Source organism: Loxodonta africana, chromosome 7 (assembly GCF_030014295.1).
Source record: "Loxodonta africana isolate mLoxAfr1 chromosome 7, mLoxAfr1.hap2, whole genome shotgun sequence".
NCBI classification, from domain to species: domain Eukaryota; kingdom Metazoa; phylum Chordata; class Mammalia; order Proboscidea; family Elephantidae; genus Loxodonta; species Loxodonta africana.
Window position 1 is genome coordinate 56,249,563 of NC_087348.1, and position 21,177 is coordinate 56,270,739.

General features: G+C 40.5%; 1 protein-coding gene across 1 annotated transcript in view; it reads left to right on the forward strand.

The window, feature by feature from the left end:
- LGR4 (leucine rich repeat containing G protein-coupled receptor 4) overlaps positions 1–21,177 on the forward strand; it is a 124,028-nt gene that overhangs the window by 73,560 nt on the left and 29,291 nt on the right. Inside the window, exons 3-4 of the mRNA XM_064288342.1 lie at positions 15,777–15,848; positions 19,938–20,009. Coding sequence (XP_064144412.1) covers positions 15,777–15,848; positions 19,938–20,009 — 144 coding nt within the window. The remainder of the gene's footprint in view (positions 1–15,776; positions 15,849–19,937; positions 20,010–21,177) is intronic.

Below are 21,177 nucleotides of genomic sequence, written 5' to 3' on the forward strand. Positions count from 1 at the left end.
TTACGGAAAAGGGCTACTCAGCTGGAATGAGGGGGGTGACATCGATAGCACTTAAGTTTAAGATAACTGGGGGTCTGGTGGTGCTTTTGACAAAATTAGAGGCAATACAGGAAGAGAAAGTGTTTCAGAAGGGAGGGTGCTAAATTCATTTTGGAATATACATATTGAATTTAGGTGGGATATGGATGGGGGCAACTAAAAATACAGAACTGGAGTCCAGAATAGATACTAGTTATTATCATGGATATAGATTTGGGAGTCTTTTATTTTGAGGTAATTACTGGAAGCATTAGATTGAAAGAGCTTGCCAAGAAAGAGAGGGTAGAATAAAAGGGAAGGAGGCCAAAGACAACTCCTTGGGAAACACTTGAATCAGGGTGTGGGAAGAAGACCAAGTGCCAGAGGAGCAGGATAACTAGGGCAGAACTATGCCTCAGGAGCCGTGGGAGGAGAGGTTTTTCAGAAAGAAATGAGGAAACAGCACTCACACGCTGGAGAGAGATGCCCATGTCCAGATATTGACAAAAGGCCTCGAGTTTTTTTTTTAATTTTTAGAATCATTTCAGTAAGGTGGTGAGAGTGACTTTAAGGTAAAGATTTTTGTCAAGAAGCAAGCATTTTGGAGCTGCTAGTAGTTTTTTTTTTTTTTTAGTAGGTTAGTAGGTGGTATTTGATTTGTGGGGAATTAAACAGTTTGGAATATGCACTGTTTCGGCAAGAGTCTTCTGGTTAAGAGACTGAGACCCAGCTTAGGCATAATAGAAACTTTATTGTTTCATGTAGAACTAGAAAGTTCAGAGGTAGAGTTGACTTCAGGTGGTACTGATCTAGGAGTTTATTTAAAAGTTCTCATTAGTTTTCTCATATTCTCTATTTCATATCTTCAGTTGTCTCTTCTTTTGTGTTTTGGGATCGTTCTTTCCTGTTGCAAATAGTCTACCTCCATGTAGTTGGAAATCTAACCTTCAACAGTCCAAGTGCTCATCTTTGCATTTTGAGATCCAAAATGAAATCTGAAGTCTTCCTTGTTGCATTCAGCAGAAAAGTCCTAGGGGACACTGATTTGTCAGACTTGAATCAGTCTCTTCAGGATGATATGGTCCAAACTGGGCTATAGACTCATTCTTGCTAGGACTGCTTGGAATGGGGAAGGCCCTCAAAGGAAATAGAAGATGGGAGGAAAGAAAGCATGTTGGGTAGAAAGAAGCCATAACTATCATAGTCCACTAGAATCTGGGAAATGTTTGTTTAATTGGGACAATCCGAAATGAACAAAAGGATTGCTGAAGATAGAAAGGTCCCAGTTAAAGCCTAGATAACATAAATTTGTACTGGAACCAACTGGCTTTGTAAGTTTGTCCTATACTGCTTAGCAACCCAGGGGTGGAGGAAATGAAAGATACAATGTATGCAGAATTTGGGTTTGATAAGTCAGGATTTCATAGGGGAATGTTGTTGGCCTTGTGTGCCATCAAGTCAATTCTGACTCTTAGCGACCTCATAGGACAGAGTAGAACTGCCCCATAGGGTTTCCTAGGTGGAAATCTTAACAGAAGCAGATCACCAAGTCTTTTGTCCTGTGGAGTGGCTGGTGGGTTCCAACTGCCGACCTTTCAGATGGCAGCCAAACTCATTTATTTATTGTATTTTAGATGAAAGTTTACAGAGCAAACCAGCTTCTCATTAAACAATTAATAGACATATTGTATATGTGTACGTAAAGATTGAAGTTGTCAAGGGTTTCATTTTACTTGGATCCACAATCAACAGCCATGGAAGCAGCAGTCAAGCAATCAAAAGATGCATTGCATTGGGTAAATCTGCTGCAAAGGACCTCTTTAAAATGTTGAAGAGCAGAGATGTCACCTTGAAGACTGAGGTGTGCCTGACCCAAGCCATGGTATTTTCAATTGCATCGTATGCATGTGAAAGCTGGACAGTGAATAAGGAAGACCAAAGAAGAATTGACATCTTTGAATTGTGGTATTGGCGAAGAATATTGAATATACCATGGACTGCCAAGAGAATGAACAAATCTGTCTTAGAAAGAAATACAACCAGAATGCTCCTTAGACGCAAGGATGGCGAGACTGTGTCTTACATACTTTGAACACATCGTCAGGAGGTATCAGTCCCTGGAGAAGGACATCACGCTTGGCAGAGTACAGGGTCAGCGGAAAAGAGGAAGAAGACCCTGAACTAGGTGGATTGACACAGTGGCTGCAACAATGAGCTCAAGCATAACAACGATTGTAAGGATGGCGCAGGACCAGGCAGTGTACCGTTCTGTTGTGTGTAGGGCCGCTATGAGTCAGAACCGACTCAGTGGCACCTAACAACAAACAACAACAGACCTTTTGGTTAGCAGCCGAGCTCTTAACCACTGCACCGCCAGGGCTCCTCATAAGAGAATGGGAGAAATTAAACAGGAAAATCAAGTGCTTCATTGTTATAAAGTGATCGATATGATATTCAGAAAGTATAAAAAGGCAAACGAACCCACAGTTTGCTGGTTCATTTATTTATTTTAATCAGTGCTAATAATTTGTTTTTTGACTCAAAATATTAGTGACAACAAATAAATGAAAATATATTTCATTCTCTTCTAGCATGCTTGAATTTTCCATCAAGGAAATAGACTGAGTCATTTCTTTCATGGATTCTGCACTCTTAGACAAGCCATGCTTATTCAACATAATATTATACGCTTTAGTCGAACCTGTAATTCAAGAATTTATTCATTATTTTTCCTTGTTCACTACCTATTACTTTGGGCTACTTGTACATTCCAAAAAAGATCGTGTTTGAGATGCTAGAAATGTTTGTATCACATTTGCTTTAAAAAAAAAAAGATCATAAAATTAATGGATGTTCAATTAAAAAAATCTAGACATATAGAGGAACCCTGATGGTGCAGTGGTTAAGCGCTCGGCTGCTAACCAAAAGGTTGGCAGTTTGTATCCATCATGTGCTCCCTGGAAACCTGATGGGGCAGCTCCACTCTCTGCTATGGGGTTGCTATGAGTTGGAATCAACTCACCAGCAATGGGTTTGGTTTTTTGGGTTTAGGTGTGTAGAAAGATACAAAGAATTAAAAAAAAAAAAAAGAATAGAAGGGAAAAAATCACCCATTGTCTCACCTCTGAGAGGCAACCATGGTTAATGTTTTATTGTATATCCTTCTCCTCTCAGATTTTTCTTCGACTTTATATATGCAATTCCTTTTTAAAAATGGAATCTTAATATATAAACCATTTTTACTATGTTGATAACTTAATATTTTATAATCTTCCCATGTTAGTAGATGTTTTCTTAAATCGTCATTTAATAAATATGGGTATTTCATCATTTGGATCCATCACATTTTATTTAACCAATCTCATACCAGTAGAGTATTTATTTACTCTCTGTTGCTATTATAAACAATCTTAGAGACATTCTTATGCTACCTTTTTGTGTATTAAATATTCTGTGTTTAACTGTGATGTTTTTGCCACAGCCTCACATGCTGTCTTTCTAAACCTTTGTAACAGGATTAGGTTTGATTATATATAACAGAAAACGCAAAATAACAGGCTTAAGAACATAAGTTTTTTTTTGGTTTTGGTTTTTAATATATAAAAAAGCCATTGCCATTGAGTCGATTCCAACTCATAGTGACCCTGTAGGAGGGAGTAGAACTGCCCCATAGGGGTTCCAAAGCTGTAATCCTTATGGAATCAGACTGCCACATCTTTCTCCATAGAGTGGCTGGTGGGTTTGAACCGCCAGTCTTTTGGTTAGCAGCCAAGCCCTTAACCACTGAACTACCAGGACTCCTTTTTTTAGTATTAAAAATATTAAATCTGAAGCCTCACTACCTGGAGCTACTATGGTGCATCATGAAGTCAGCAGGGATGCAAGGCCTGATGTTTTTCTCTGCAGTTCTTAGGGTATAACTTCCATCTCGTGATCACAAGATGACGGTCTGCTGGAACTGCAGCTATCATGACTGAATTCCCAGCAGCAGGGAGGATAAAGGGAAAAGGAAGAGGGGGCTATTTCCCAGTAGCCAACTTCCTTTAAGAAGCCATCTTGAACATACCATACAATACTTTTGCTCACACGTCTTTGGCTAGAACTTAGTCATATGGGCACACTTAGCAACAAGGATGCTAAGAAATGTGACCATTGAGTTGGGCATATTGTTGTCTGGGATAAAATCAAGGTTTTGTTACTAGGAGAGAAGGCAAGAATGGTTATTGGTTAGGTAATTAGTTAGGGTACTTTTGGCAGCAAGTAACAAAAGTCAATTGAAAGTAGCTTAAACAATAAAGAAATATATTATCTTTGTGAAAAGGTGCTAGAACTGGCCTAGGACTGATGAATGGAGTTGCTTGACCACATGATCAAGAACCCTGGTTTCCCCCCATCTTCCTAGTCTGCTGTCCCCAGTAAGGGCTGTGTCCTCAAGCTTCACTATGACTAGGGTTTCTCCACGTATTATATTCACACATGGTGACATCTAGAGGAAGAAGAGGGCCATCCCGTCTACTGTTTCCGCCTTATAAGGAAAGTTACCTTTCTCAGAAGCCCCCAGCAGGCTTCCTCTGACTTCATAGACCAGAACTGGGGTCACAGACTCACCCCTCACCAGTCACTGGCAAGGAGACTAGAATCGCCATGATTGGTTAAAAAAAAAAAAGACCAATCAAAATTTACTTGTGGAGCTGAGTCCTGTGGAAGAGAACATACTTCAACAAATCTAGGCTCTTTTATGAAGGCACGAATGGGTGTTTGGCAGTCAGCAGTGTCTGCCATGTTTCTTCTCTGTGCCATTCAAACCTTACCCATTTTATACAGTTCACTTCAGGCCCTTTTTGACATATGAAGTCTTCCCTGGTCTTCCTTTTTTGAACCCCTCTTGCTCTCTCTCTCTGTTCCTCACCACTTAGCGCTGAATTGCATGCTTTGTTGTATTTTATTCTAGGTGTGTCAGTGTGTACTTGTATCCTCAACTCCACTGGCCTTTTTCTAAGAGTAGGGCTATTATCACAGTTTCCCCTTATGACCTTTGGTGACAGTAACTACATTTTTGAACTGAGGGAGGGGTTAAGACAAAGAATTTCTTGCCATTTATGAGTTTATTGATGTGAGAAGCCTCATCAGCCTTTATAAAAATTAAATTCCATTGGGGATTTGTATCTAATCAATTATCTTTATTTAAAAGAAATGGAGTGAGAAATGTCCTGGGAAAACTCTGTACTTAACTTTGTTATATCTATGGTTCTTGGCCAGTAGTAGAAGCTCAATAAATATTTGTTGGTTGGCGTTAGTTGGAATTTTTTTTTTTAAGCTAATAGCATATTATTTTCTCACATGGGTGCATATTGCCAGAGGATAAATGACGAGGTCATCAGGATAACTTTGCTCAGGAAATGTAACCATTGCCAGGGTTTTTATTGATTTACCTATAAAATAATGTTTGCTATAGATTACTGTAAGAGGAAGTGAGAGACAAATAAGTCAGTTGAGTGCAGGTGGAACTTAAATTTCTTTCATTGAATAAAGCTTTTTCATATGAGGAAAAATACTAGTTGGCCCTGAAGAGAAGCCTGTAGACCCAGTTTTAGCTGAGACATGTTTATTTTTTTTTAAGCATTACCGCTTTAGTTTTTGTGCTTTAAGTCCCTTGACATTACACTGAATTTAATAATCTTCCTTTAAAGACCTTGGGAATTTCCATAGTAAGGGTTCTTAATATATACATGCTTTCAAAACATATTCAGGTCTTACATATACTTACATAAAAGTTGCATGAAGATGCAGAAGTCTTCCCTGATTTGTGAAGAAATAGCGTAAGACACTGTTAATTGACTTGGGACTCTTTGATATACGATACTGGGTGAGATTTAACCTTGATTGAAGGAATGTCCAGGGAAAACTATCAAGGATTCTCTTTAGATATTAATCCTCTTTGTTGACTAAGAAAATAACCACATCCTTTGGTCATTCGTATAAAATAAAACAAAACAACATTAATTTCTAGGATTTACATTATTTAGCTGTGCTATAGGACCTTTTTTTTTTTTTATAGGACCTTGGGCAGGGCATGTAGGAAAAAGGCTCATTTTCCTTATCCGTTAAAAAAAAAAAAAAACAGAAACAGGGAAGATAATAAGTGTGCCTGGCTGGTCACACAGGGTTGTTTTAAGGGCCAGTATAGTAGGTTGGTGAATATGAAGAGTGCTATAGAAATGTTAGTTTTTTTAAATGTGTATTTATGCCCAATGTCCCTAAATGGGATCCAGTACACCTCTTGAGGTGTTTTATTTTTCACAGGATCCGGTATAGTTCTGAGCACACAGTAGGACCTTATCATATAAATAAATAATAAAGAACTTATAATGGTGTTTTTTATAATTTTTTTTTAATTTTAAAATGATTGCCAAAATTTTGGATCTGGTTGATTTAACATGATATTTAATAAGAGAAGAGAATGTCACTCACCTTCTGTTAATTGTTTTCCTGTTTTTATATTTGCCCAGTTCAGTTTGGACATAGAAATGGCTTCTCTGAAGGCAGTGTCATGGGCTGTTGGTCGTGGCTATTGTACTTTGCACATAGCATGACACTGTGCTGATCTACCTACTTGAGGGAATTTAATGGCATAGCAGGAGTGACAGCCTGGACAAGTTTGGGTATAATCTGTGATGGTCCATGAAGGTCTGTTGAGAGGGGAAAAATAGGCATAGAAAGAAATGGTGGGGGCGGGGGAAGAAGACATTGCTGAGGGGTAGATAGATAATTGTAGATCAGAAGGGTCAGTACTCAAAGCACTTTTGAGTAGGGACTTAAAATAGTAGAATGCCTGGCCATCTGGTAGCCATCTCTACATGTGAGTGCAATGGAGGCCGTGGCCACTATCTTCTGGCTTTGTGTGGCCTCGTGGCCCCTTTCCCACCTACTCCCCCACGTGTCCATGCCATTAGTAAAGCTCTCTGTTGTTTCTATGCAGAGCATGCTTCATATCTTACTGCTGCAGTTGTTCTTGCCTCGCTCTGCGTGCTCCACCCATCTCTTCACAACAGCTGCTGCAAGTTAACTATCCACCACTACCCCCCTCCCCGCCCAGCTTGGTACATATGTCTAGTCAGTCTAATATTGTAATCCTTACTCTACTAATTCTTGGCTACAATTCCAGCCAAATGGCTACAATGAAATTGCTGTAATAGACCAGAAGAAACCTAAATTCAGGCATTTCTCAGAAAATTATGCCAATTAATTTATTATCTATTTTCATACATGCCTCTTTTTTTTCTTAAGTTGCTTCCCAAGTGAAGAAATCCCTGTCTAGTTCAATGTGTTTCATGAAGGTGTGAACCCTCTGGCCCCAGTTACCTTCTGAAATGTGGCCTACTCATTTAAACATACTACTGACCAGTGTCCCGTGTTTAGTAACCAGCCATGTTTCTGCTTTTTCCCTTTTGGGAGGGATGGTAGATAGAAAATTTCATCTAGCATAAACATTAAGAGTGGAGGATATAGTTGTAAACTCTAGCCTCCCGAAAGCTTCCCCTGGAAGGAACCCCCTGATGTGAATCTGTGGTCCTTATGAATAATAAATGCACACAAAACAGATTCATAAAGACATTACACACTGAGCCACTTGTATCCTGTTTCCTGGAAGGGTTCCAAATCCAATGGGAGAGCGGAAGTTAATGGATTGCCATTTTCCTCTCCTCCACCCTTTTTCTCTCTCTTTCCTCTCTGCCTTTGCTCCTGGGGCAATTGCAACAAGCAGGATAAAGAGGAGTTGCCTTAAGGTAGGCTGTGTCCCCATTTGAAGTCCTACTAGACTTGTTTTAATTCTGTGTGATCATGAGCACAATGTGGGGTGTGTTCAGATAATACTGTTGACCAGTGGTCCGTGTTCCCTTGTGTAAAGCCTCTCCACTTCCGTAAGATATTATACCCCCACAGTATGTTGAGAAAGAAAATTATTGCCATAGCACTAGATACATTAAAATTTAGCCAAGTGGTTCTTTCCTGCTTAGGAGAGTGAAGGAGGAAGGGTGGGTAGAAAGGAGAAAACATATAGAAAAGTGAAGATAATCGGTAAGCTCTCCTGCTCTTGTAAGTAGCAGTGTTCTTTTCGAATCCAGAGTCTTATGTCAAGGCTTAGTTGCAGTGCTACACCAAATACCAAGCACCTGCTGCATGCAAGTTCCTATGTGAGTTAGGGAATACAAGATGAATATGACCTAAAACCTGACCATATTGTTGTTAGCTTCCGTGGACCCCATGCACAACAGGATGAAACACTGCCCAGTCCTGCACATCTTCATGATTGGTTGTGTGTTGGACCATTGTGATCCATAGGGTTTTCATTGGCTGATTTTCAAAGGGAGATTGCCAGGCTTTTTTTCCTAGTCCTTCGTAGTCTAGAAGCTTTGCTGAAACCTGTTCAGCGTCATAGCAAAAAGCCAGCCTCCACTGACAGATGAGTAGTGGCTGGTAGCTGTGCATGAGGAGCGCTGCATGGGAATCAAACCTGGGCCTCCGTCATGGAAGGTGAGAATTCTACCACTGAACCACTACTGTTTCCAGATCCCACCCGTAAGGAACATCTAATATAGTTGAGGGAGATGAGGCACATACATAGTAACTAAAAGCAAATGGAGCCCTGGTGACGCAGTGGTTAAGAGGTCATTGCTAACCAAAAGGTCGGCAGTTCGAATCCGCCAAGTGCTCCTTAGAAACCTTATGGGGCAGTTCTACTCTGTCTTATAGGGTCGCTATGACTCAAAAGCAATGGGTGTAGAGGCAAAATAAGATGTGCCCAGTGAGAGAGCTTCGTCTAAGGTATCTGGAATCAAAGGAAGGTAATAGCATATGATTTTCGTACTGGTTGTAGTATCACTTGTTCAGTGATTATGAATAAGGTTTCAACTGGCAGAGATAAGAGTGGGGGTATTTCAGGTGAAAGAATGGCATGAGCAGAGTCAGGTTGAAAAGCGTGGCAGTGTTTGGGTGTGTTTGGGTATAGTAACAGTGCTGAAATGTAGGGTACAGGGAACACTGGGTGATAAGGTGGGGAGGGGAAGATAAGGTTGTACTAAGTAGCCTTGACTGAAGGTCTAGCTAATTCAGCAGGTAGAAAAGAGAGCCTTTGGAAAAACTGATCAGAGTTGTGCTTTATGAGATTTACCCAACAGCGTTATAATTAAGTGTTTTGAGGCAGGGAGTCTTGTGGAAGTTCTTGGCAATAATCTGGAAAAAAAAAATAATGAGTGCCTAAACTCAGGTGATAGCAGGAAGAGTAGATGCATTGAAACCTTGCAGAGAAAGGTTATCTATGGTCTTTGGGAACAGAGACCATACAGGGCATAAAGGGATGAATCGAACGAGACCTGGGACTACCTTTAGCAAAGCAGAAAAGGGTATCATTTTTCACCCTAACGATTTTTTTGTTTTCTTCATAGCCATTAAAATAATAAATAATAATAAAATATCTATGGGACAAAAGAAAAAATGTAAATATCAATACTTAGCAAATTAAAAAGGTTTTGTGGAGCCAGCCAACAGATCCTCATGAAGCAAGAACCTAAGAAAACCATTGAATATAGCACAGAAGTATAAAACCAGGCATAGAATGAGGAGTAGTTGGTCTTTGTTGATAGAGGGCCACTGGTGAGATCTTCTTCCTCAGAATCAACCACCTCTTTTTCTTTGGAAATCGCTAAAGAAGCGCAACAGAGAATGTTCCATCTCCTAAGCAGAATCTCAGTGGGCTTGGGGCATGTCCCACCCTTGGATGCTCAGGGTTCCCATCCTTCCTGCCATCCCACTGTTCATCTTGGCTTTGGGAAGGATGGTACTCTTGGTCTGTTGGATATTTCTCTTTAATTGCAGTTTGGAATTCCTAATGCCATAGTCCATGCTCGTTAGCTTTTATATGCTGGATGAAAGCTGTCGATTCATTACAACAAGGCTATTAAGCTGGCCACGTCCAGTCTGCTCCAGCTTGCAAAAAAGCTGTCTACCACCTCTTCTTTCTGGGAATTAAGTGACACGCCAGAGGCATTACTGTGGAGGGAGGAGTAGATAAGCATTGGAGCTGGCCAGACCAGCGATGGAATGTTGGCTTCCCCACTTACCAGCTGTGTGACTGATGCCAGGTCACCCAACCTCTCAGGGACCAGAGAAGCAGGACTATTGTGATGCCATGATTGAGATGAAAGAATGTGTGTAAACCTCATGTCACAGTGCTTGTAACTACTGTAGGCTCATTACATAGTAGGTTTTTTTTTTTCTCTAAAGCTTTTGGGACTTTGTCCCTAACCCTACTATTTATTAATTTTGCTTTTTACTGGATCTGAGCTTTTAGACGTGAAGCATCCCCAGGGTCTGCTACAAGGAACACTGGCTCATAAAATAAGCAAAATGTGAAGAGGCTCTGGAGGGTGCAGCTGCAGCTGCAAAGTCCTTACCAAGCTGCTATGTTTATTATTCATTAACACAGCAGCTTGGTAAACTTAGGTAGATATGTTCCTGAAGGTTCCACATGATATGTTTACTCTAGTATGAAACAAAGTAATCAAAGTAGTATGCCCTTTTGCTCGGCATTATCACCATCCACCACATACTGGTAGTGTTTATTTTTCCAGATAGTTGGCTTGTATTTAAGGATAAGCCATATGCAGAGAGCTTCATTTTATCGTTTATATTAACGATAAGTAGTGGAGAAAAGAGGATGCTTTTTGAAGCTAGGTTACTTTAGTTTTCTCGTGGTTTATAAAGGGAGTAAGATTTGAGAAAAGGAAGCAAATATTTTGGCTGATGTGGTTAAAGACTCTAATCTGTTGACAAGTAAAGATTATCAGGTATTCTGTGTTTTGCCACTTCCTTTGTTACTTAACAAAATGCTGTTTTTCATGAGCCTCAGCACACGAGGCTGGATGCCTCAAGGAAAGCCTGTGGATAGAGGGATATTTCAAACAAATACTAAAGCCAAAAGAATTAGAATTAGAATCCTGTAACATCACCAAAGTTGGTTTATACTATGTTTCTTTTTGTGTGCGTGTGGACTCTGGCTTTTTAACACAAGTCTTTTAGACAACTGTGAGAGCAGATTGACAGTCTCACAACTAGATAAGGCCCTGGGAAAAGATGGCTACTGCCCCCTTAGGTCCTTATGGTACAATTTAATATTTTAAAATGTGACCTTTTAAATACATTGCATTACAGCTATGAACATTATCAATTGAATTTAATTAGTCAGCCTGGGGTGTAAAAAGCTCCTTGGAAGGGCTTGCAGTAAACTTATGCTAAGATTGATGATTGGGTGCTTTGGCATTGAAATGGTGAGCATTTTGAAGGAGGAGATTCTGAGAGAGCAGTTTTTGGCTAAGGAGGTATCATTTTGGTGGGTGGTAACAGAAGTGTTCTTGAGAAATATTCGTCATTTCTCAAGCTGAAAGATCGGAAGAAAAAATTCAAGCCTCGAGTTGCAATATTGAAGGATTCTATGGGCAAAATACTGAACGATGCAGGAAACATCAGAAGAAGATGGAAGGAATACACAAAGTCACTGTACCAAAAAGAATTGGTTAGTGTTCAGTCATTTCAGGAGATAGCATATGATTAAGAATCAGTGTTATTGAAGGAAGACGTCCAAGCTGCTCTGAAGGGAATGATGAAAAACTAGGCATTAGGAATTGACAGAATACCAATTGAGATGTTTCAACAAAAGGATAAAACACTGGAGGTGCTCACCCGTCTGTGCCAAGAAATTTGGAAGGCAGCTACCTGGCCATCCAACTGGAAGAGGTCCATATTGGTATCCATTCTGAAGACAGATGATCCAACAGAATGTGGAAATTATCGAATAATATCATTAATATCACACACAAGTAAAAAAATGGTTGCCGCAGTACATCGACAGGGAACTGCCAGAAATTCAAGCTGGATTCAGAAGAGGACGTGGAACCAGAGATATTGCCAATGTCAGATGGATCTTGGCTGAAAGCAGAGCATATCAGAAAGATGTTTATACGTGTGTTTTATTGACGATGCGAAGACATTCGACTGTGTGGATCATAACAGATTATGGATAACATTGTGAAGAATTAAGAATTCCAGAACACTTAATTGTCCTTATGCAGAGCCTGAACATAGACCAGGAGGCAGTTCTTCAAACAGACCAAGGGGATGCTACTGTGTAGTTTAAAATCAGGAAAGGAAAAGTGTGCATCAGGATTGTATCCTTTCACCGTACTTATTTGGTCTGTATGCTGAGCAAATAATCTGATAAACTAGACTATTTGAAGAAGAACGTGGCATCAGGATTGGAAGAAGACTCATTAACAACCTGCATTATGCAGATGACACAATCTTGCTTGCTGAAAGTGAAGAGGACTTGAAGCACTTATTGATGAAGATCAAAGACTACTGCCTTCAGTGTGGACTACACCTCAACATAAAGTAAACATCCTCACAACTGGACCTATAAGCAACATCATGATAAATGGAGGTAAGATTGATGTTGTCAAGGATTTCATTTTACTTGTATCTATAATCAATGCCCATGGAAGCAGCAGTCAGGAAATGAAATGACCTATTGCACTGGGCAGATTTGCTGAAAAAGACCTCTTTAAAGTGTTAAAAAGCAAAGATGTCACTTTGAAGGCTAAGGTGCTCCTGACTCAAGCCATGGTGTTTTCAATTATCTTTGTATGCCTGTTGAACAGTGAATAAGGAATACCGAACAATTGATGCATTTGAATTATGGTGTTGGTGAAAAATATTGACTATATCATGGACTGTCAGAAGAATGAACAAGTTTGTCTTGGAAGAGTTATAGCCAGAATGCTCATTAGAAGTGAGAACGGCAAGACTTTGGACATGTTATCAGGAGGGACCAGTCCCTGGAGAAGGATATCGTGCTTGGTAAAACACACTGTCAGCAAAAAAGAGGTAGACCCTCATCAAGATGGATTGACACAGTGGCTGCAATAGTGGGCTCAAGCACAGCAACCATTGCGAGGATGGCTCAGGACCGGGCATTGTTTCATTCTGTTGTACATGGGGTTGCTATGAGTTGGGATCGACTTGACAGCACCTAACAACAACATAAGTGTGGGGCTGGTGGAGTTGGTTAAGTGCTAGACTACTAGCCAAAAGCTTGCCAGTTCGAAACCATCCAGAGGCACCTTGAAATCCAGGCTTGGCGATCTGCTTCTGAAAGTCCACAGCCTTGAAAACCATATGAACACAGTTCTACGCTGCACTGTGCGATTGCCATGAGTCAGAATCATCTCATAACAACCAACAACCACCACAGAAGTGTGAGCATCATGGACTGTCTTTGGAGAGTTTGTATTTGGCCTGCAAGACTAAGGTGCAAGAAACAACGTGTAGAAGGTAGCCTGTGATAAAGTGTAGTTGTGAGCTCTAAGAGTTCAGACATGGAGCATGTTAATAAGAACTGAAGTTTTGAAGGGAACATTGGAGCAGAGTTTTTAAGGTGTGAAAATGAGGCTGCTAGGTGAGGCATTTAAAAGATGTGATTGTGAAGCTGAGTAGTCTAGAATCAAGAGGATTTGCTTTGGAGAGATATTTTAAAATGGAGACACTGAAGAGACCATAAAACCAGCATCTTCAATTCCTTGTTTTACATATGGTGAAGTCTGAGGCAGATGGCACAAAGTGAGATACTATGAGCCCAGTTTATGGGAAGCCTCCAAAGTCACGCAGTATAAAGTTTAGGTGCTACGGTGCGGAGAAACAAAGTGCATGCTAAGAGGAGTTTTTAGGAAGAATTTAATTTAGGGTCATAAACCCTGTATTAAATTGTGGTATTGCCTGAGAATCCAGTGTTGTTATCCTTGGTATTGAGGAAATAATTTTACAAACTCACCCCTTTGGTTTCTATGACCTCTGGTTATTCCACTCCACCCACCTTGTCCTCCTCCCCTTCTTCCCTACACACACCTTCTGTACACAGGAGTCCTACTCATTCAGGCTTCTATGTTAATGCTAGGTAAGGATCAGGTATTATCCTTCCCAGGAGTATTTGCATTTTAACTGGGTCAAAACTTCAAGAGAAAACAGTGCCTCTAAAAGTACTTTCAGACCTCAGTGACTTCAAGTTTCCTGTGCTCCTAAAATCAGAGTGAGTAGGTGGAACAGATTGGAAGGAGATGAAGAGCAAGCTGTGTCAGTGTGCTCCAAGGCTCCTGAGTATCTAGTGCAATGCCTGGCACTTGGTTTTTCTAGTTCCCATTGAGTTACCTTCAACTCATGGAGACCCCATGTGTCAGAGTAGAACTAAGCTCTGCAGGATTTTCAATGGCTGAGTTTTCAGAAGTAGATCACCAAACCTTTCTTCCGAGGTGCCTCTGGGTGGACTCTAACTTCCTACCTTTTGATTAGTAGCCACAGGTGTTAACTTTGCACCACATAGCAAGGGACTGGGCACTTGATAGGCACTCATTTTGTTCCGTGAATGAATAAAACTTTTTAGAGAATGAATGAATTAATGGATAAGACTCAGAGTGTTGACAGGCTGAATAGAAAGGACAGGTGGAAATAAACCTCTTAAAGAAGGAAATAATATGACTTGATAACTATGCAGCCCCGAGACAGTAGGAGAAAAGAGTGTTTAAAAAAAAATCTGTAGATACAGAATCCAGCTGCTTTCGAGTTCAGCGACAGACCAGGAAACCAGGCGAGTCCTGTGTTTAATCACAGGGACACACAGTTATCCTTTTTAAGTATCTGACAACATTCCTTCAGTTCACCTGTTTACAAGTTATATGAATTGTCCTATTTCCTGCTGCTTCTACCTAGTGCCCTCTGTTCAACTTTTCCTCCCACTCCTGTGTGCACAGGAAAATGGGAGGAAAAGTGAAGCTCAGAATGAATTGTTGTGCTCAGATTTCTTGCAGAAGGATCCGAAGAATTTTTACCCTTAAAAAAGAAAAAAAACAAAAAGTTGCTGTTGAATCATTTCTGACTTATGGTGATCCATGTGTGTCAGAGTAGAACTGTACTCCATAGAGTTTTCAATGGCTGATTTTTTTGGAAGTAGATCACCAGGCCTTCCTTTCAGGGCACCTCTGGATGGCCTGGAACCTCCAACCTTTCGGTTATCTGTCGAGCACATTACCAGTTTCCACCACCTTCCTCTCCTTTTACTCCCATCTAAATTTGTCAGTTTAAAATTTCTTTGGGACAACTTTTATTTTTAAAAAATGTACAAACCTTTGTTTTAGAAAGTTATGCTTACAATGACTTTCACTTTTTGCCTCCCATTTACACGGAATACGCTGCCCTTGGTTATGCAGAGATAACATGCTGTCTGCCTCCAGAAGGCAACTGTCCTTTAACAGGCTGGTTTACTGGGATCTGTATAAACACTCCTGCCTGCTGACCAGTAGTCTGCATTTATGAGGCCCTTGGAAACCACCACAAGCTGCCGAGAGTGACCATGAATAGCAAACTTAATTTGGTTTAATGTGTTTTGGCTTGCTTGACCTCACCAGAATAAAAAATCTGCCTGTTTAAGTGATTGTATTGGGAGTGGAAAAAAAAAAAAAAAGAAAAATCTAGAGAAATTTCTCCCTTTGTAAAACTCCTGGGATCATTTTAGTAAAGATTTAAGTCGATGTTTAATGTCAGATAGACTTGAGAAATGTTTAACATAGAGCTTTAATCACAGATTAGGTTCTTATGAGTTCTGAATTATAAAAGTCTGAATTATTATTTTTTTCTCTCGCTGCCTTTTTTTCTAGACGATTGGCCGGCAACGACCTTTCTTTTATCCACCCAAAAGCCTTGTCTGGGTTGAAAGAACTCAAAGTTCTGTAAGTAATGCAATTTTAGAGTTTCACAGCTGGCTGTGTATTTTCTTTCTGCATAGTCAACATGCTTAGAGCTAGGTTAAGCACAGTCTCTTTTAGTTCAGGATTAAAAGATTTAAGGAGTGGCCAATGGGTAGTGTGGGAGGCTAGAGGTTGATTTCAGCAACCTTGCGTCTAGATAACAAAAGTTAAAACCCTAAATAACAGACATTCTGACCTCCCGTGCATTACAGTTGAGAGTTAGGCTTTTTGTATGTCTAACGCATTGAATCAAAACCATACTTAAGCTAACTGGAAGGGTTTTGTTTCTATTTACTATAGTTATAACAACTTAGAATTAGCTGACCCTAAAGGGAAAAAGTCAGGAACTCTAAATATTAAAATCATTTTAAAATTAAAGGGGATTGAGGTACGTGTGATTTTTACCAAGCTGCACCGAAGGCTCTAGGAATTGGCAGAATACCAATTGAGATGTTTCCACAAACAAATGCAATGCTGGAAGCGCTCACTCGTCTATGCCAAGAAATTTGGAAGGCAGCTACCTGACCAGTAGACTGGACAAGATCCATATGCGTGCCTATTCCAAAAAAAAGGTGATCCAAATAAAGGTGATACTACAAAATACAAAAAGTATCAAACAATATCATTAATATCACACGCAAGTAAAATGTTGCTGAAGATAGTTCAAAAACGATTGCAACGCTACGTCTACAGGGAACTGTCAGAAATTCAAGCAGAAAAGGATGTGCAACAAAGGATAGATATCATTGCTGATGTCAGGTGGATTGTGGCTGAAACACAATAAAACTTTGTGTTTTATTGACTATACAAAGGCATTTGACTGTGTGGATCATAACAAATTATGGATAATATTGTGTTCCAGACACTTAATTTTGCTAATATGGAACCTGTACGTAGACCAAGAGGAAGTTATTTGAACAGAACAAGGGGATTCTTCGTGGTTTAAAATCAGGAAAGGTGTGTGACAGCGTTGTATCCTTCTCACCATACTTATTCAATCTGTATGCTGAGCAAATAATCCAAGAAACTGCACCATATGAAGAAGAATCCAGCATCAGGGTTGGAGAAGACTCATTAACAGCCTGGATATGCAGATGACACAACCTTGCTTGCTGAAAGTGAAGAGGACTTGAAGTACTTACTAATGAAGATCCAAGACTTCAGCCTTTGGTATGGATTACACCTCAACATAAAGGAAACAAAAATTCTCACAGCTGGACCAACAAGCAACATCATGACAAACAGAGAAAAGATTGAAGTTGTCAAGGATTTCATTTTACTTGGATCCACAACCAATGCCCTTGGAAGCAGCAGTTGGGAAATGAAATGATGTATTGCATTGGGCAAATCTGCTGAAAAAGATCTTTTTAAAGTATTAAGAAGCAAAGATGCATACCTGACCCAAACCATGGTTTTTTCCATCACTTCATATGCTTGTGAAAGTTGGACAGTGAATAAGAAAGACTGAAGAAGAATTGATGCATTTGAATTATGGTGTTGGCGAAAAATATTGAATATACCATGGACGGCCGGAAGAACAAACAAATCTGTCTTGGAAGAAGTACAGCTGTCCCGCGGTATCGGCAGGGGATTGCTTGCAGGACCTCCTTCAGGTACCAAAATTCACGGATGCTCAGGTCCCTTATATAAAATGGCATTTATTTGCGTATAACCTGTGTACATCCTCCTCTATACTTTAAATCATCTCTAGATTACTTATAATACGTAATACAATGTAAATGATATGTAAATAGTTGTTTAATCACAAATGAAACTTGCTCTGGGAGGTATCCTTTCTCTTCTATGAGTTTCTTGAGCTCCTCTGGGAACCCTGATGCTGCCCTGGCGTCAGGCAATGCCAGTTCTCCCTTGATCTTTACATTCTTGAGGCTGTAGCGCTTTAACTTGCTAGCCAGGCAGCTCTTACTTCTTCCTGTAGCTCTCCTCAATCCCTTCACAGTCCTGCTTAGAGAGGCTAAGCACTTTTTCATGCATAATTTTGCCTTCAACGGGTATGCTTCTGTGACATGTCCTCTAGCCCCACACTTAATGCTGTCTCAGTCTTTGCAAGCATTTTATCACGAATCAGAGAGATCGTTTTTGCCCTTGTAGGGCAGCACTAATGCTTCACGAATTTCTGCTGCTTTCTGCTTTATTGTGCAAATGCTTGATCCTTTCTTACCGACCTCACAGCCCACTTCAGCCAGCAACATGCCAATTTTCAAAAGATCTAAGATTTTTATTTTCTCATCCAGAGTTAGCACTTTACGCTCCTTCTTAGCCTTTGCGGGATTGGTTTCATCACTTAATTGCTTTTTAGGAGCCTTTTTTTATTTTCTACAGAAACAAAGGGTACACACAAGTTCAAATGAACAAGACACAAAGTGAACAGTGCTCAAACAACGAACGCTGGAGAGACACTGAGGGTCTGTGATGTGGCGGGAGGCTACAGCAGGGGGTGCCTACACATCACTTTGTTCCTGAGAATTCAGCATAGTGCTCAGTGTGCAGCAAATTCAAGTTTTGCTTTTTGGAGCTTTTTTTTCCCCTGAATTTTTTTGATGCATGGCTGGTTGAATCTACATATGTGGAACCCACGGATATGGAGGCCCGACTGTACAGTCAGAATGCTCCTAGAAGTGAGGATGGCAAGATTTTGTCTTACTTACTTTGGACATATTATCAGGAGGGACCAGCCCCTGGAGGAGACATCATTCTTGGTAAAGTGGGGGGTCAATGAAAAAGAGGAAGACCCTCAACGAGATGCATTGACATAGTGTCTACAACAGTGAGCTCAAACATAGAAGCGATTGTGAGGATAGTGAAGGACTGGGCAGTGTTTCCCTCTGTTGTACATAGGGTCACTATGAGTCAGAACCGACTCGAGGACACCTAATGACAGCAACATGATTTACATAGCCTACGGAACCCTGGTGGCATAGTGGTTAAGAACTGTAGCTGCTAACGAAAAGTCAGCAGTTTGAATCCATTCCGTGCTGCTTGGAAACTGTATGAGGCAGTTTTACTCTGTCCTATAGGGTCGCTATGAGTCAGAATCGACTCCATGGCAATGAGTTCTTGGCTGTGGTCAGGAGCATCAAGTGTGGCTGGTTGGGAAACAGTGAACTGGCTGCCAGCCCAACTTCTACCATTACCTTGTTGAGTGATCCTAAGCAAGTCAATCGACCTCTCTGTCCTTTACCTCTTCTGTTCTACGATTGTAACAATTCATGTCAACCAATCATTTTATTAATGTGCCTAGCAATGAAGTTAGACAAAAGTTAGAAGGACTGTTTGTAGTACTGTTCTTCAGGCTCTAACTATATGATGATTAGAGCTCTGTTTCTGCCCTGACCCCAGATGCACTGAGGAATAGGAAAATTGGCTTTTCCTCTTGTCCATGTTTCTGGACTTTGCTTCATTCAAATTGAAAAGGCATTAGGGATTCCAGTGGTTTGTTTGTTACATCTCACAATTAACTTGTTATACCTCCCAATTAACACTATTTAACAATACCAGTGGTTAAGCACTCAGCTGCTAACCGAAAGGTTGGCAGTTAGAACCCACCAGCTGCTCTACAGGAGAAAGATGGGGCAGTCTGCTTCTGTAAAGATTACAGCCTTGGAAACCCTTATGGGGCAGTTCTCCTCTGTCCTATAGGTTTGTTATGAGTCAGAATAGACTCGAAAGTAATGCGTATAACAGTACCTAGATCGGTGAATGTTATGAGTCAGAATAGACTCGAAAGTAATGCGTATAACAGTACCTAGATCAGTGAATGTTAGCTAGGGGTGCCTTAATTCCCAGAAGAAGTTAAACCATTGGAAATGTGAGTTACTTCCATTAGGAGATGGCTCGGTATAATTGCTTGGGTTTCATTTCTGGGTTTATAACAAATGCGTCTTGCTTTTTTGCAATTCTGTTGACTTATGCACTTTCTATCCCCTCCCCTCCTCTTTTTGGCTATTGAAAGGTTTTTTTTTTTTTTTTTTTTTGAAAGAATGGCACTACATTTTCCTAAGAAAAGGGTAACAATTGTTTGTTATTCACTAACCAAAAATTTCCTTCCAGAACACTCCAAAACAATCAGTTGAAAACAGTACCCAGTGAAGCCATTCGAGGACTGAGTTCTTTGCAGTCTTTGTAAGTAACTTTTTGGTTTTCCGTATTCTTGAATCAGTTAAAGAGGACCACTCTGACTGTTTGTAAAGAACTGGAATCCCAGGGAAGGAGGAGTTATCCTCTCATCTAGAATAAAAATGAGGATGGTAGGTGGTTGTTTTTTAAGTGTCCTTTGGTGAGGGAAAAAGAGGAGGTTGAGGTTCTGTTTACCTCCTTTCTTGTCTCAGAGGCTGAGAGAAAGCAACTGAGTTTTCACTGCTGGGCACACATCATGGGCTGACGATCAGCACCTCTTTGGAAGCAGAGTTACATGTGGACAGAAGTTCTAGTTTCTCATACCATAACTATGACAAAAGCTTCTGTTTTAGGTGGTAGTAACAATTAGAACAAATCAAATATATTTCCTCATCTGTGGGCATTCAGTACACATTGGGGGTAACTTAATTGCCTTCACCGCTCCCTTTCCAGGTTTTTCTTTTTCAAGAAAAGTTTGATTTTATGTGGCATGTCTGAGGCTTGAAATTTTGCTTTTACTATGTTCAGTCACTAATTTCAAAAGTTTTCTCAAATAGCACTTCACTTTGTCCTTTTTTCATGTATTCGTGTGTGTGTGTGTGTGTGTGTTTAACCTGGAGAACAGGGGTTATTACTTCTAAGGTTTGGGTATGCATATACTCCCCACCCACCTAGTGGGTGGGTCAGGAAGCAGAGCTACCACAGAGGGACATGCAAAGCCACATAAGATTTTGGAGAAACAGCAGTTTTTATTTTAAATATACAAAGTTTTGTTAATAACTGGATTGCATGTCAGGGGCTAGTGTTATGGCTTAAACTCCAGAACTGCCCACTTGCAGGGTAGAAGATCAAGTTCTTCTGTCTTTCTTGTTAGGTGCTATCGTGTTGATGTCAACTCATAATGACCCCATGTGACAGAGTAGAACTGCACCATAGGGCTTTCTAGAGAGCCCTAGTGGTGCAGTGGTTAAGTGTTCAGCTGCTAACTGAAATGTTGATGGTTCCAACCCTCCAGCTGCTCCACAGGAGAAAGATGTGGCATTCTGCTTCTGCAAAGATTACAGCCTTGGAAACCCTATGGGGCAGTGTCCTGTCCTGTCCTGTCCCGTAGGGTTGCTAGGAGCCCTGGTGGCCCAGTGGTTAAGAGCTACGGGTGTTAATCAAAAGTCAGCAG